General features: G+C 44.2%; 1 protein-coding gene across 4 annotated transcripts in view; it reads right to left on the bottom strand.

Annotated features, from left to right (window-relative positions):
- LOC139411423 (protein mono-ADP-ribosyltransferase PARP6-like) overlaps nucleotides 1-14,640 on the bottom strand; it is a 34,960-nt gene that overhangs the window by 2,972 nt on the left and 17,348 nt on the right. For 2 of the 4 annotated variants that reach the window (XM_071157768.1, XM_071157769.1), the window contains one exon: nucleotides 13,023-14,590. In XM_071157768.1, coding sequence (XP_071013869.1) covers nucleotides 14,488-14,590 — 103 coding nt within the window. In that variant the 3' untranslated portion in view covers nucleotides 13,023-14,487. Of the gene's footprint in view, nucleotides 1-12,433; nucleotides 12,511-13,022; nucleotides 14,591-14,640 lie in introns of those variants that run through there. The other 2 variants (XM_071157766.1, XM_071157767.1) reach the window with 2 other exon arrangements.

Raw genomic sequence — 14,640 nt, 5'->3', positions numbered from 1 at the left:
GGGAAATCGAGAGAGGAAAAGTAGAGAAGGGATAGTGTCTGTGAGAAAGTACAGGGCTACTCAGTCTATCATACGATATTTCTGGGATTTTTTTTCCAGGCTGTTGGAGAGAGAGGTTTCTGAGATAGGTTTGACACCTGCAACCTCCTAGGTTAACAACAACCGTTCCCACAACTTTAGAGAACATTCCTTTCAGAGTCTTATTAGGTCATTGTCTAATGTTTTCTAGGAATGTTCCTTTGATGTGCAAGGAATGTTTCCAAGAGACCTTTCCATTAATGTAAATGAAAACGTACTCAGAATGTAAGATATGAATGTCCTAGACACGATACATGGGAATGTTACGAGAACATTCATGTGTCCAGTTTTCTGAGGTTTAGGAGAATATCCCATCAAAGTCCCACCAAACACACACAGAATATGGTTGCCATGTTCTCAGAATAAAAGATAATGGGGCCTCCCGAGTGGCCAGGGGTCTAAGTCACTGCATCGCAGCGCTAGAGGCATCACTACAGACCCGGGGGCGATCCCGAACTGTGTCACAACAGGCCTTGAACGGGAGTCCGATAGGGCAGCGCACAATCCTCCGAAGGCACTTAAGTAGATGAAACAATTTGATAGGTGTAAGCAAAAGCGTGAATGCACTTTTAAGTAAATCTCAGTTTTGTTAAAAGTACACTCAAGAAAAACTATTTTATTGATCATAGTGATTCAAGAGTATCATTAAAACAGGTTAACACTCTCCACCAACATTAGACAACTATACTGAAAGCTCTTAAATTATAAGTAAATCAAATCAATTATGAGAATAGTCAGATTTACCGATACATGACACAGACATGGTGGCGTAGCGGAGCACCGTGAACCAAGAGGTTGTGAGTTCAAATCCCAGGTGAGGACATGTTGAATAATAATTACTGCATAAATGAACATGTACAATGTAATCATGTACGTCAAATATGTAAGTTGAAAACACTGTATGTTAAAAACACTGTGTGTGAGTTTCCCTAACCTTGCCAACAGACAAAGAGCTATGAATGGATCAGTGGTTCACCAACCAGGGCCTTGATTGGCTCGGCGACAGTAACAAGGCGAGTTGTGTAATGCCATTTTTTGGTTTGGAAGAACTTTTCTTTGGGACCATCAGGCGACGTCCTGAGAACTGATACACAGAAACGTTCCTGCAACATTGACAATAAAAGTGTCTAGAAAACGTTTAGCTTATGCTCTGAGAACATGGCAACCATTTCCTGTGTATGTTGGGTGGGCAGATGATGGCGTATTCTCCTAACCCTGACAAAACTGGACACATGAATGTTCTCATGAACCAAGTCTAGAACATTAAGATATTGTCTTTGACCCACATCTCCAACGTCGTCGTCACTCTCCGCCACATGGCCTCAAACTGCACCATCTTGTTTCTTTCCATCGCCCATAAACTTTCAACATTTAGATAATAAAGAATTTTAACTTTCCATTGTTGTTAACGACAGAGGATTGGTTGATTTCCCGTTTTTAAGTGTATGTTTCTTCGTGACGATTGACTAGAAGAAAGAAATTCCAACCCATCGGATGCCACTGCACCCTCATACGGCATGTCGTGATATATGCAGACAGACGGATTAAAAGTACGTTTACATTGTAATACTTCTAACAGCCAACTTTCTACCGCCGCCCATACGTTTTGGACTTCATAACATTCCCAGAATGTGGATTATTGAGTCATTGTTAGTTGTACACTTCAAACATGACTCTGCCGTTATACTGTAGAATTTGTGAATTTTATCTCTTTGTATCAAAGTTCTATATTTACTTTATACTGGATTAAGCATACATTTTCGTTAACTGTAATTTTGTTAGTTATGTTCCAACATTCCCTCCATCTTGTGCCAATATCAGTTATTTTAAAGTTTTGGTTCCAATCATTTATATTATTTCTAAGAGATTGTCAGTTGGATAGGCTCTCTGCACGGTTTTGTATAGGCTACCGGTCATATGAATATCCTTTTCTGACTCAAACAGGGTTCCCTCAAGATTTCTCTGATGTACAAAATATTTCAAAACGAAATGAAAATATCTACAATGTTCAATCCAAAATGGCTTTTTAATGCTGTCATGGAAATGTAAGGTTTGTCTATGCCTTTAGTTTTCTTTGTGCACCAATTTATTGGTGAATTCTGAAAAACTATACAAGGATTGTTCCATAGGGTTGAGTTTTAGGGAGTGATATTGGTTCTTGTGAAATGTTTAATTTTCTTCCATATCATTATAGTGTTCTTAACTATGAAGTTGTTCATGTTCTTAGCTTTATCCTTGGAAAATAGACATGTGAAAAGATTCTGGGGGTGAGCTCATCTTCAATATGTTCACATTGTTCCTCTTTAGTGCATTTAACTATATGTGGCAAGTAAAAGCCTTGGGTGGCGAGTTGATACAATCCCGAGTCTGGAAGGTTAAAACCACCCTCAGATTTAAGAAGATGTAAAACTTTCCTTTTTATTTTATGAGTTTTATTTGCCCATACTGTATAAAGTCTGCTATGAACAAGTATACTTAAAAAATACATATGTATTCGATGGGGTAATTGGGATGACCGAGTATAAAATCTTTGGGAGCCATGCCATTCTGAATAAGTTTATTCTACATGTTAGATTTATGGGAAAACATGTTCATTAGGAGTGCTTTCAAATGGTTGAGTAATGGGATAAAGTTGTATTAATATATTTGTTGTTTGTTGTCAAGCATCCTAAGTATTTATATATTTTAGTCATCCACTTAAAGGATTGCTGTTATTGTCATTACTCAATTTTTTTCCACGTAAATTTTATATCCTGACATTTTACAGTATTCTTAAAATATTGAGTTTTCAATATTGGTCAGGTATATCAGGAGGTCGTCTGTATCAGGAGATCGTCTATATCAGGAGATTGTCTGTAAATAAGTTTAGTTAATATTTATGTTTACCAATATTGATACCTGTTACGTTTGGGTCCTGTCTAATTATTTCTGTAAGTGTTTCAATTGCCAGTGCGAACAAGAGGGGGAGAGAGGACATCCTTGTTTTGTGCACCTTTATAAAACAATTTCATCTGATAATGTATTGTTTTTGTATGTTTTTGCTTTAGGAAATTTACAGTGCATTCGGAAAGTATTCAGATCCCTTTAATTTTTCCAAATGTTGTTACATTACTGCCTTATTGTCACGTTCTGACCTTTATTTCCTGTGTTTTGTATTTATTTAGTATGGTCAGGGCGTGAGTTGGGTGGGCAGTCTATGTTTGTTTTTCTATGTTTTGGGGTATTTCTATGTTTCGGCCTAGTATGGTTCTCAATCAGAGGCAGGTGTCATTAGTTGTCTCTGATTGAGAATCATACTTAGGTAGCCTGGGTTTCACTGTGTGTTTGTGGGTGATTGTTCCTGTCTCTGTGTTTGCACCAGATAGGACTGTTTTGGGTTTTCACGTTTCTTGTATTCAGTTGTTCATGTGTACATTTACGTATTAAAAGAACCATGGACACTTACCACGCCGCATATTGGTCCTCTGATCCTTTTCGCCTCTCCTCTTCGGAAGAAGAGGAGGAAATCCCTTACACTTATTCTAAAATGGATTCAATCTACACATAATACCCCATAATGACAAAGCAAAAACAGGTTTCCATAAATGTTTGCACCTTAAAAATATATATATATTTATGGAAACCTGTTTTTTCTTTGTCATTATGGGGTATTATGTGTAGATTGAATCCGCAAAGTCTCATAGCTATGATACGTTGCTAAGAGACTCCAAATTGAAACGCCAAATGAAACTCTCCAAATTAAAATGCATCTTGTTTCCATTGATCATCCTTGAGATGTTTCTACAACATTATTGGAATCCACTTGTGGCAAATTCAATTGATTGGACATGATTTGGAAAGGCACACACCTGTCCATATAAGGTCCCACAGTTGACAATGCATGTCAGAGCAAAAACCAAGCCATGAGGTCAAAGGAATTGTTTGCAGAGCTCCGAGACAGGATTATGTCGAGGCACAGATCTGGGGAAGGGTACCAAAACATTTCTGCAGCATTGAAGGTTCCCAAGAACACAGTGGCCTCCATCATTCTTAAAAAGAAGAAGTTTGCAATCACCAAGATTCTTTCTAGGGCTGGCCTCCCGGCCAAACTGAGTAATTGGGGGAGAAGGGCCTTGGTCAGAGGGATGACCATGAACCCGATGATCACTTTTACAGAGCTCCAGAGTTCCTCTGTGGAGATGGGAGAACCTTCCAGAAGAACAACCATCTCTGCAGCACTCCACCAATCAGGTCTTTATGGTAGAGTGGTCAGACGGAAGCCACTCCTCGGTAAAAGGCACATGACAGGCAGCGTGGACTATGCCAAAAGGCACCCAAAGGACTCTCAGACCATGAGAAACAAGATTCTCTGGTCTGATGAAACCAAGATTGAAGTCTTTCGTCTGAATGCCAAGCGTCAAGTCTGGAAGAAATGTGACACCATCCCTACGGTGAAGCATGGTGGTCGCAGCATCATGCTGTGGGGATGTTATTCAGCAGCAGGCACTGGGAGAATAGTCAGGATTGAGGGAAAGATGAAAAGAGAAAAGTACAGAGAGATCCTTGATGAACAACTGCTCCAGAGCCCTCAGAACCACTTTACCATTGAGGACCACTTTGGAAACAAGCGTTTTAATTAATACCTTCAAGTGATATCCTCTGGGTCCACATTGTACATTTTGTTGTATTTGTCTGTTACCAAAAATAAATTCAATTCAGGACCTCAGACTGGGGCGAAGGTTCACCTTCCAACTGGACAATGACCCTAAGCACACAGACAAGACAATGCAGGAGTGGCTTCGGGACAAGTCTATGAATGTCTTTGCCCAGCCAGAGCCTGGACTTGAACCCGATTGAACATCTCTGGAGAGACCTGAAAATAGATGTGCAGTGATGCTCCCCATCCAACCTGACAGAGCTTGAGAGGATCTGCAGAGAAGAATGGGAGAAACTCACAAAATACAGGTGTGCCAAGCTTGTAGCGTCATACCCAAGAAGACTCGAGGCTGTAATCGCTGCCAAAGGTGCTTCAACAAAGTACTGAGTAAAAGGTCTGAATTCTTATGTAAATGTGGTATTTTAGTTCAATATTAAATTCTTATGTAAATGTGATATTTCAGTTTTTATTCTTAATACATTTGCAAAAAAATCTAAATAGGGGCTCTACTTTGTCCCAATATGTTAAATACAATTCTATGGGAAAGCCTTCTTAAATACCTAAATGCTTTTAAGGATATACAATGAAATCAATGTGTATTTCTCACCATGTAAGGCACAATTCAACATCAAGAAACGGCCTTTGTGGTCCGTGTGCTGGGATATTAGCGAAAAGGGTGTATTCTTATTTATCAGGATGTTTACACCTCTACTGTTACTAGAGTAGGTGGCAGCATAGGCCTCACCAACCCAGCTCCTCTTTAAATATTCAATTTAGCCTTTTTTGAAATGTAACTCTTGCAGGAAAACAACATCTGCTGATGGCACCACAGGCTAATAGGCACCACAGGCTAATAGGCACCACAGGCACCACAGGCTAATAGGGATTTTTTTCTTTACTCTCATCAGACTGAAACTTTCCCATTTGAAAGTATACATAAATACAATATATTATTGTATTACAAGTTGTATTTATTTTAAAATGAAAATATGCAAATGAGGCAACCCACCATAAATATGCGCTAATTTGCATATTACGACAATCTGTTTTTCAACACATTGCTTCAAGGCAGAATGTTTTGTTGTTGTTTTATTGTGATAAAACACGCAATGGTCAGACTTCTACAGATCAGTTTATCAAAATATTGTCATTTCATGGAATCATTTAAAAAACACTATTCACATGTATGACGGATGCATATTTTGCATAAATTTGCACATAAAATTACACTTAAAATCAAAACAACACTAGATATAAAAAAAAGCCTCTGTTAAAGAACCTGTGTGTGGAATAATGGGTATGTACGTCCTTCGAAGACTGATAAAAATGAATTGGCGCCCCAGGAACATGTCATTTTGAGAAAATGGCTGATAAATGATAGTCTATTGCAATTAAAATGTACTTTCCATAAATATGACCATTTATGTCACATTAATTAAACTCTTATTCACATATCACTTCTAAACTGACAAATAAACATAAAATATACATTTTACAAATACAATAGCATATTTAATACATTTGTTTCAACCTATGCTTTGAATACTGGTCTTTGGCAAATATGCAGTTTTGGGCAAATTCTCATATCACTTTGCTCAATTCGTCACATACAGTACAAAGATTTTGTATGACTGTTGAAATGTGCAGAACATTGACTGTAGATCTTTCTGAATCTCTGCAACTAAAGTGGGGGGACAAAGTACTTATTAAGTCTGTCGACATTACAGACATAACTGCAGGACTAAATATTAGCATATCAGCATGTAGGCTACAGCCCTATGACACTGTAAGCCTATGTTACAGTCTCAATGTATAGTTATGTTTTCCCATCACTCTGTTTTATTCACTTTGAATACATTTGCTGGAGCAAGGAAATAAATATAATTTATACACAGCAAGTCACCTGACAATAATGTGCTACAATCCCTTTTTATTTACCTGGCATGTCTCTGATATGAGCTGAGATGCAAGGAAGGAATCCCCAGGACTTTGCTTATTTTCTTTAGAGCTGCATAACCAAGTCCAAGTTCGTGGGCTAGAAGAACCATCCTCACATTTATATCAAATGCCACATGTACCCTGGAGCACTCCTGCAGCCTGGAGGAAGTGTCAACACTCCTAAATACATCACGATCACCTTCACAGTCTGCACATTCTATCATGACATAATTGCAGAATCACTGGTTGGTGAAGTCTATGGTGATTTTAAGTCCAGTGTTTAGACATTTATGGCAAATCAAATCATGTACATGTTGGTTTATTTGAGACATGTGGAATAAAAGCCATTGTTGTCTGTCTGCTGTCTGGTTGATCGCTGCTAGCGTAGTTGTCATCTTCATCTCAAATAATTTGGGTCTCAACGCGCTGCTGCGGGCTACTTCCTCTACCTATACTGCCACGATCGGCGGATCAGACAGATTTTTTCTTTCATTTACTGCTTTTCTCGCACTGGCTAACTGAGATCGCCTGTTTTTATTCACATACTGTAGGTATATTCTTCGACATTTTCTAATTGTGTCTCTTTTTACGTTGACTCTTCGCGGGAGATATTTAAAAAAAAAAATTCTCTCCCTAGAATTGTTAGCTGGAATGATGTTGTCAACAACCTGAGGTCATTGGGAGAGGAATGGCAATTGGGGAGTCACAGTGGTTTGCTTGCAGATGATGTCTACTGAAGCTCTTTAGGCAAAACATTGCAAATTCAATCAACAAAGATAAACAATGTGTTCTCTATTTCTCTCTCTCACACACACACACACACTCACACACACACACACACACACACACACACACACACACACACACACACACACACACACACACACACACACACACACACACACACCACAAACACTTCCTCTCTCAGTACAAGTCATGAAGGAGCTGTCAGATTACAGGAGGGTAATTGAATTTGGGAGTGCTATGGGGAGGGACCAGACAACACATCTTCCATTGTCTCCCCGGAGTGTCAGGAACAGGAGCGGGAGCTCAGGGGAAATTCCTGCCCGTTGATGGGGATTTCGGGAAGGGAGATTGTGGAGGGCAAAGGAGAAACGAGGTGGAGGCTGGGACCCACAATATGCACAGCTTTATTTGGAAACTAGTTCAGAGGGGCAGCCTTCAGTGCGCTGCAGTCAACAAAGAAAGACAGAGAGACACGCAGAGCAAGTCAACATGACAGACACACAGAGAGAGGAGAGAGAACATAAGCATGACAGACAGAAAGAGGGAGAGAGATACGGAGAGGATCGATGCTGAGAAAGACATGTGGGAGGGAGGGAGGGAGGGAGGGAGGGAGGGAGGGAGGGAGGGAGGGAGAGTAGAGAGAGAGAGAGAGAGAGGGAGGGAGGGAGGGAGGGAGGGAGGGAGGGAGGGAGGGAGGGAGGGAGAGAGAGAGAGAGAGAGAGAGAGAGGGAGGGAGGGAGGGAGGGAGGGAGGGAGGGAGGGAGGGAGGGAGGGAGGGAGGGAGGGAGGGAGGGAGCGAGAGAGAGAGAGAGAGAGAGAGAGAGAGAGAGAGAGGGAGGGAGGGAGGGAGGGAGGGAGGGAGGGAGAGACAGACATACAGAGAGAGGCTCAATGTTGAGAAAGACATGTGGGAGGGAGGGAGAGTAGAGAGAGAGAGAGAGAGGGGGAGGGAGGGAGGGAGGGAGGGAGGGAGGGAGGGAGAGTAGAGAGAGAGAGAGAGAGAGGGAGGGAGGGAGGGAGGGAGGGAGGGAGCGAGAGAGAGAGAGAGAGAGAGAGAGAGAGAGGGGAGGGAGGGAGGGAGGGAGGGAGGGAGGGAGGGAGGGAGGGAGGGAGAGACAGACATACAGAGAGAGGCTCAATGTTGAGAAAGACATGTGGGAGGGAGGGAGGGAGGGAGGGAGGGAGGGAGGGAGGGAGGGAGGGAGGGAGGGAGGGGAGGGAGGGAGGGAGGGAGGGAGATACAGAGAGAGGCTCAATGCTGAGAAAGACATGTGGGAGGGAGGGAGGGAGGGAGGGAGGGAGGGAGGGAGGGAGGGAGGGAGGGAGGGAGGGAGGGAGGGAGGGAGGGAGGGAGGGAGGGAGGGAGGGAGGGAGGGAGGGGAGGGAGGGAGGGAGGGAGGGAGGGAGATACAGAGAGAGGCTCAATGCTGAGAAAGACATGTGGGAGGGAGGGAGGGAGGGAGGGAGGGAGGGAGGGAGGGAGGGAGGGAGGGAGGGAGGGAGGGAGGGAGGGAGGGAGGGAGGGACAGACAATCAGAGAGAGGCTCAATGCTGAGAAAGACATGTGGGAGGGAGGGAGGGAGGGAGGGAGGGAGGGAGGGAGGGAGGGAGGGAGGGAGGGAGGGAGGGAGGGAGGGGGAGGGAGGGAGGGAGGGAGGGAGAGAGAGAGAGAGAGACAGACATACAGAGAGAGGCTCAATGCTGAGAAAGACATGTGGGAGGGAGGGAGGGAGGGAGGGAGGGAGGGAGGGAGGGAGGGAGAGTAGAGAGAGAGAGAGAGAGAGAGGGAGGGAGGGAGGGAGGGAGGGAGGGAGGGAGGGAGAGAGAGAGAGAGAGGGAGGGAGGGAGGGAGGGAGGGAGGGAGGGAGGGAGGGAGGGAGGGAGGGAGGGAGGGAGGGAGGGAGGGAGAGGCAAGATCACCCGCCTTGAGTCCATCTGTCATTGAGCAGGCTCTCATACCACAGGAATTGACAAGTGACATTTGGGTAGGACAAAGTGATATACAGCGCAATACTATATGAAGAAGATCAGGAAAAATACAAATGAATCAATGCTTTTTGTGAATGGAACGTATGGCTTTCTCATTTCTCTCTTGAGGTTCTACAAGCCTACAGTATGAAGTGAGGGGGCCGAGGTGGCACATTGACAGGCACCAGACTTCCATTGGGTGTCCTGTCTCTCTCCACACTCAGGCAGAAGCCTGGAGGCTAACTGAGTTGGAGCAGCTAACATGGAGGGTAGTTCAATCAGGGGAAAGCTAGCTAGTGTCTGTCTGTTTGCCGGGTGTGATGATAGCAGACAGGGGATGTGATGTGTGGATGTCATTAAGTCTGTGAAGTGGAAATAATAAAGAATTAGGATTGTCTCAGAAGACATGAGAATTAATCCAAAATGAATTACATGAAGGAGGAGGAGGAGGAGGGAAAATAAACATCAGCTTCTTTCCTCTCCTCTCTGCTTCAAGCAAGATAGGGGGCAATTTCAATGATTTCTCTGAACTATGAAAAATTGTATTAATAAATGAGAGAGCAAATAAAAACAGATAAATTAGTAACGATGTGGGGGAGGGGGAGAGAGAGAGAGAGGAGGATAGTCAGACAGATGATAGAAATAGAGAGAGAGAAGGAGGGGAGGAGATGGGCCAAGGCAAAGGCAGTAGTCAAAGCCCTGTGGCTGCCAGATTGCCCTGGTCTTTTGTTCCTGGTGTTTTTCTGGAGAGGGCTGCCAGAGTTAAAAACGGCTGCCGATTGTAATAAACGCCACTTGTAAATCGCGGAGTGGAATTATACAGCATGTAGATGGATCCATATGCCATCATGTGCAAAACGTGGCCAAAAACTCAAAGTGATAATTAAGACTTAGGGGGTGAATGGCAGAGACATTTGTGACAACGGAATATGGCGTCTCCTGGCACTGGGGGAAACAGAAGGGCTCGGAAAAGCTCTGTGTCACAAAACATTACCCACGCAGCTGTTGGCTTTATGAGCAGAGCTGGTGTGCTCTTCCCACCCCCTCACCCTTCTCTCTCTGGGTCGATATGCACAGTGGTGCTGTTCACTCCCAGTTTGTGACATTTTAAAGCAACATGTCCCCTTCTCACCTCACACTCCCCCTCAGGGAATAGACAATCATTCAAATCCACACACTATTACAAAGTAAAGGCCACCAATTCAATCTGAACATTGTTATGGTTTCTACTGTACTGGTTGCTCCTTGTGTCATTTGTTATTTAACTAGGCAAGTCAGTTAAGAACAAATTCTTATTTTCAATCACGGCCTAGGAACAGTGGGTTAACTGTCTTGTTCAGGGGCAGAACGACAGATTATTACCTTGTCGGCTAAGGGATTCAATCTAGCAACCTTTCGGTTACTAGTCCAACGCTCTAACCACTAGGCTACCTGCCGCCCCAATTATGCAGTGTCTTTGGGCTGGTCTTTATTGTGTTAGAGCTGCTGATCTATCCCAGAGCTTGTGTGTGTGTGTATGTGATTGCACTGTACCCTGCAATCACACCTGCAACCATGTACATGTGACTATTAACCAATCTGAATCTGCGTATGTGTGTGTGTGTGTGTGTGTCTGCCCATTGTCCCCCTTGCACCAGGAGTGCAGGCAGCGTAGACATATAGAGTCTGACTGGGAGGAAACCCTTAGCGCCCTGTTAAACCGGCAACCTCCTCTGTCACTCCTCTGTCTGCCGCCACTCCAGACACGGGGCTGGAGCTGCAAACAAAGAGCCCCCGAGCTCAATAAAAATGTGGGTGATTAAACAACTCTCCTTAATTGCTCCTTTTGTCCGGGAATCAAACGGTCACCCTGATTACACAGGTATGGGAGGGGCAGAGAGCTGACCGTGCCGACGAGAAGGCCAGACACCTCTGCTATCCCTCTGCCTGCCCTCACGGCTCACGTCACCGCCTTTTTATCCCACTAAACTAAACAACCAGCATCTGTGTGATATGGTGTGTGTGTGTGTGTACATGTGTGTATGTGTATGTGTATGTCTGTGTGAGTATGTGTGTCTCTGGCAGGTAGGGAGAGTGAGGTAGAGAGACAGAGGAAGAGAGAGGGTTCTGAGGTGAGCGACACCAGAGCTCCCCACAGTGGACGGTTGCTGTATTACAGCAGGCTAGCACAGTCCACACTCTGGGCTCTGAGCGAACAGCCAACTGGCTGTACTGCTGAGGGGACGAGCCAAACCCAGGGCCTGTGTCCAACGTGACGCAGCATGTGTAAGATCACAGCAGCATGGGAACCATACACATCACCTGCCAGTCACAGAAATGAAGACATTTCACTCAAACACAAGGCCCCGAACACAGCGCCTGTCAAATGGGTCAATATGAAAGGGAGGAGCTCAATTACTGTGCCCGCAAATATACACATTAAGTGCCTTTCAAGGGTCTGTAAGTACTTCACTGCAGTACTTCAATGCTCTCTCTCTCCACATTCACCACTTGTGAAACACAGCAGCCATTTTGGTGCCAAAACACCCATCATATTAGAGCTGGGCTCAGTCAGTTTCAGAGGAGAGTTTTCTACGGTCAGATTTAGAGAGTCAGAGTGGGAATTTGGCTGGAGAACAGGTCTTAACAACCCCTCTCTACGAGGGAAACGTGCTCCCTGCTGACACCATATGGAGCACCTACCTACCAACACCACGCACAACAAACAGGTCTCCTGTTAATGCATTCGTCTGACCAAACCCAGCAACCACACAAACCCCACAATTATTGGCATCGCCACGATGCACCTGTACACCAGAATGGCTTTAGCTTATAAATGTTATTTTTAATTGATGAAGTTAGATGTTTAATAAAACTGCCATTGATCATCACGGTAGTGAGACACACTGCTACAACAGTTGGCATGGTGGACAGTAATCACGTCTGGGTAGTCACACGGAGCGAGGACGCCCCCTGCAGTCTGCGAGCCACCAGTGCATATTTTCATGTAACGCCGTACGGTAACAACACCCTTTCTGCTCCACCAATCAACGACTCTCTAAACACTACGGAAAGAAAAGGAGGCAATTATTAAAATTGTGCAAAATCTTTATTCATTCCTTTCATCATATCTTTCCATCGTCGTCACCATCATGAACACACCACTGACAGAGAGGGACAAGAACAGATAGGGATCTGAATACAGTCACTCTTAATGGGGGGACAATAGGTATCAGCTGTCAACGGGCCCTTACATACCGCAGCCAGAAGGAGCACTGGATACTGAAGGCTGGGTAAGGTGTTTCCCCCAGTCTTTTCATCTCTACAAACAATAATTGACATGTGCAGATAGAGCCATTTCTCTCCCAACAGTACATTTCTCCTTCTCTGGTCCATATTCACATTTACAATGTTCAACACAACGCCACTATGCATGTATGTCCGAGTGAAGACATTTTACCATTAGGGACATTTAGTTATTTTGTTCACTTTTACTCCAAATATAAATCTTTCGGTGGTTCCCTGTCTTTCTACACACTAGACAGGTAGACCTTGAGACAGGCTGAAAGAGAGAGAGAGAGAGAGAGAGAGAGAGAGAGAGAGAGAGAGAGAGAGAGAAAGAGAGAGAGAGAGAGAGAACATACATTTTATCTGGGCTAAGCATGAATGAAGTGCAATGTCCAGTATAATGTACTATAGTACAGAAAATACGAATAACCCACACATACATACAACTAATTGATAAACAGAGTAAATTATACACAGGGTTGCCGTTCCCCAAGGTAAACCATAAATATGTAAGTAAAGCACTTGAACAACATCCAGTGTCCTGTGGGTAGGGCCATAGCCATATAATATCTTCATGTATTATATCTCTCAGAGTAGGGAGGGATAGCGGGCTGTAGGGCATGGATTCACCTGGGGTCACTGCCCTAGTCTCTCAGAGTGGGATGGACGGTACTTTAAGGAGCAAGTCACAAGTCAGTGCGACAGTGCTATGGGTTTTGCATCATGCTCTCTCAAATTCAGCAGTCTAGAGGGCAGCAATATTCTCTCTGTCATCATTTTGACTCTCCGGTCTAATTTCCCTAAATGAAACATCAGGAGAAGACAAGAAAGCCTTTAGTCTACAGAGGGAGCAGGCTGTGGCTGTGTCTGTCTGTGACTAGTCTCTCCTGACAGACTGGTAACAATATTAACTAGTGATGGATTTGTCCTGTGTAACATACAATCATTTTACTCAACCAGAGGGCTTCAGGTCCCTCTGTCTGTGCTATCTGGAGACAAACTGACCCACTACATGACGAGGCACGGTAGAACACTGCTTTGACCCGGGAGATAATTGCATCTTGGCCATCAATTGATGTCATTAGTCAAAGAATAGGAAATAAACGGATCACTGAGAAAATGCCTACAACACAATAAAATAACACATTTCTACATGCATGTAGATCCATGATTCAACACCCACAGGGGGGTGTAATAAACTAAACATGACTCCTTCTTCTTCTTCTTCTAGATATCCACAATGAGAACTGATGAATATAGATACACAGTCCAAAGGACTCTCACATTTGCAGCTGATAAAAGAGAGTGGATGAGACTTGACAGTGGCTCAGGAGGAAATGAGAGACCAGGGGCTGAAAGGGAAGTGTGTGTGTGTGTGTGTGTGTGTGTGTGTGTGTGTGTGTGTGTGTGTGTGTGAGTGTGTGTGTGTGTGTGTGTGTGTGTCTGTGTGTGTGTGTGTGTGTGTGTGTGTGTGTGTGTGTGTGTGTGTGTGTGTGTGTGTGTGTGTGTGTGCGTGTGTGTGTGCTCTTGCGCTTCAGCTCAGAGTGTGTGTGGCAAACCAGTCCGGCTAAGGTTTCCTTCATTCATCCCTGTGTTTTCCAGCTCTATCTAGCCCACAGGTGTGGCTCACCGGAGCACAGAGTAGGAACTGTTACACATGCTAGCCAGACACAGGGAGAACGGAAAGCAGAGGAATAAAAAGTGAGGGGAAAAAAGGGAAAGGGATTGTAGATATGAGGCGTAAAGATCCTCAACCTCCCTCATCTGGTCTGAGTTTGTGTTTCCCAAATGTCTGTCTGTCGGTCTATCTGCAGTACAGACCTGTTCCTCCAAGGGCCACCGGGGAGCCTCCATTAGCTGGAGTAGATCTGGGTGCCGATCACACGCATTATCTCCTTCTGCACCTTGGGCTCCTGGGTGTTGATGTTGGCATCTCCCACCTGGCCGTCCTCGTACCTGCAACACAGAGGTGACAGTTCACATTGGATGAAACGATGTGACTGTTA

The sequence above is a fragment of the Oncorhynchus clarkii genome, chromosome 6 (assembly GCF_045791955.1).
Source record: "Oncorhynchus clarkii lewisi isolate Uvic-CL-2024 chromosome 6, UVic_Ocla_1.0, whole genome shotgun sequence".
Classification (NCBI taxonomy): domain Eukaryota; kingdom Metazoa; phylum Chordata; class Actinopteri; order Salmoniformes; family Salmonidae; genus Oncorhynchus; species Oncorhynchus clarkii.
The sequence above is the reverse complement of the archived record's forward strand: the minus strand, read 5'-3'. Positions and strand labels throughout refer to the sequence as shown.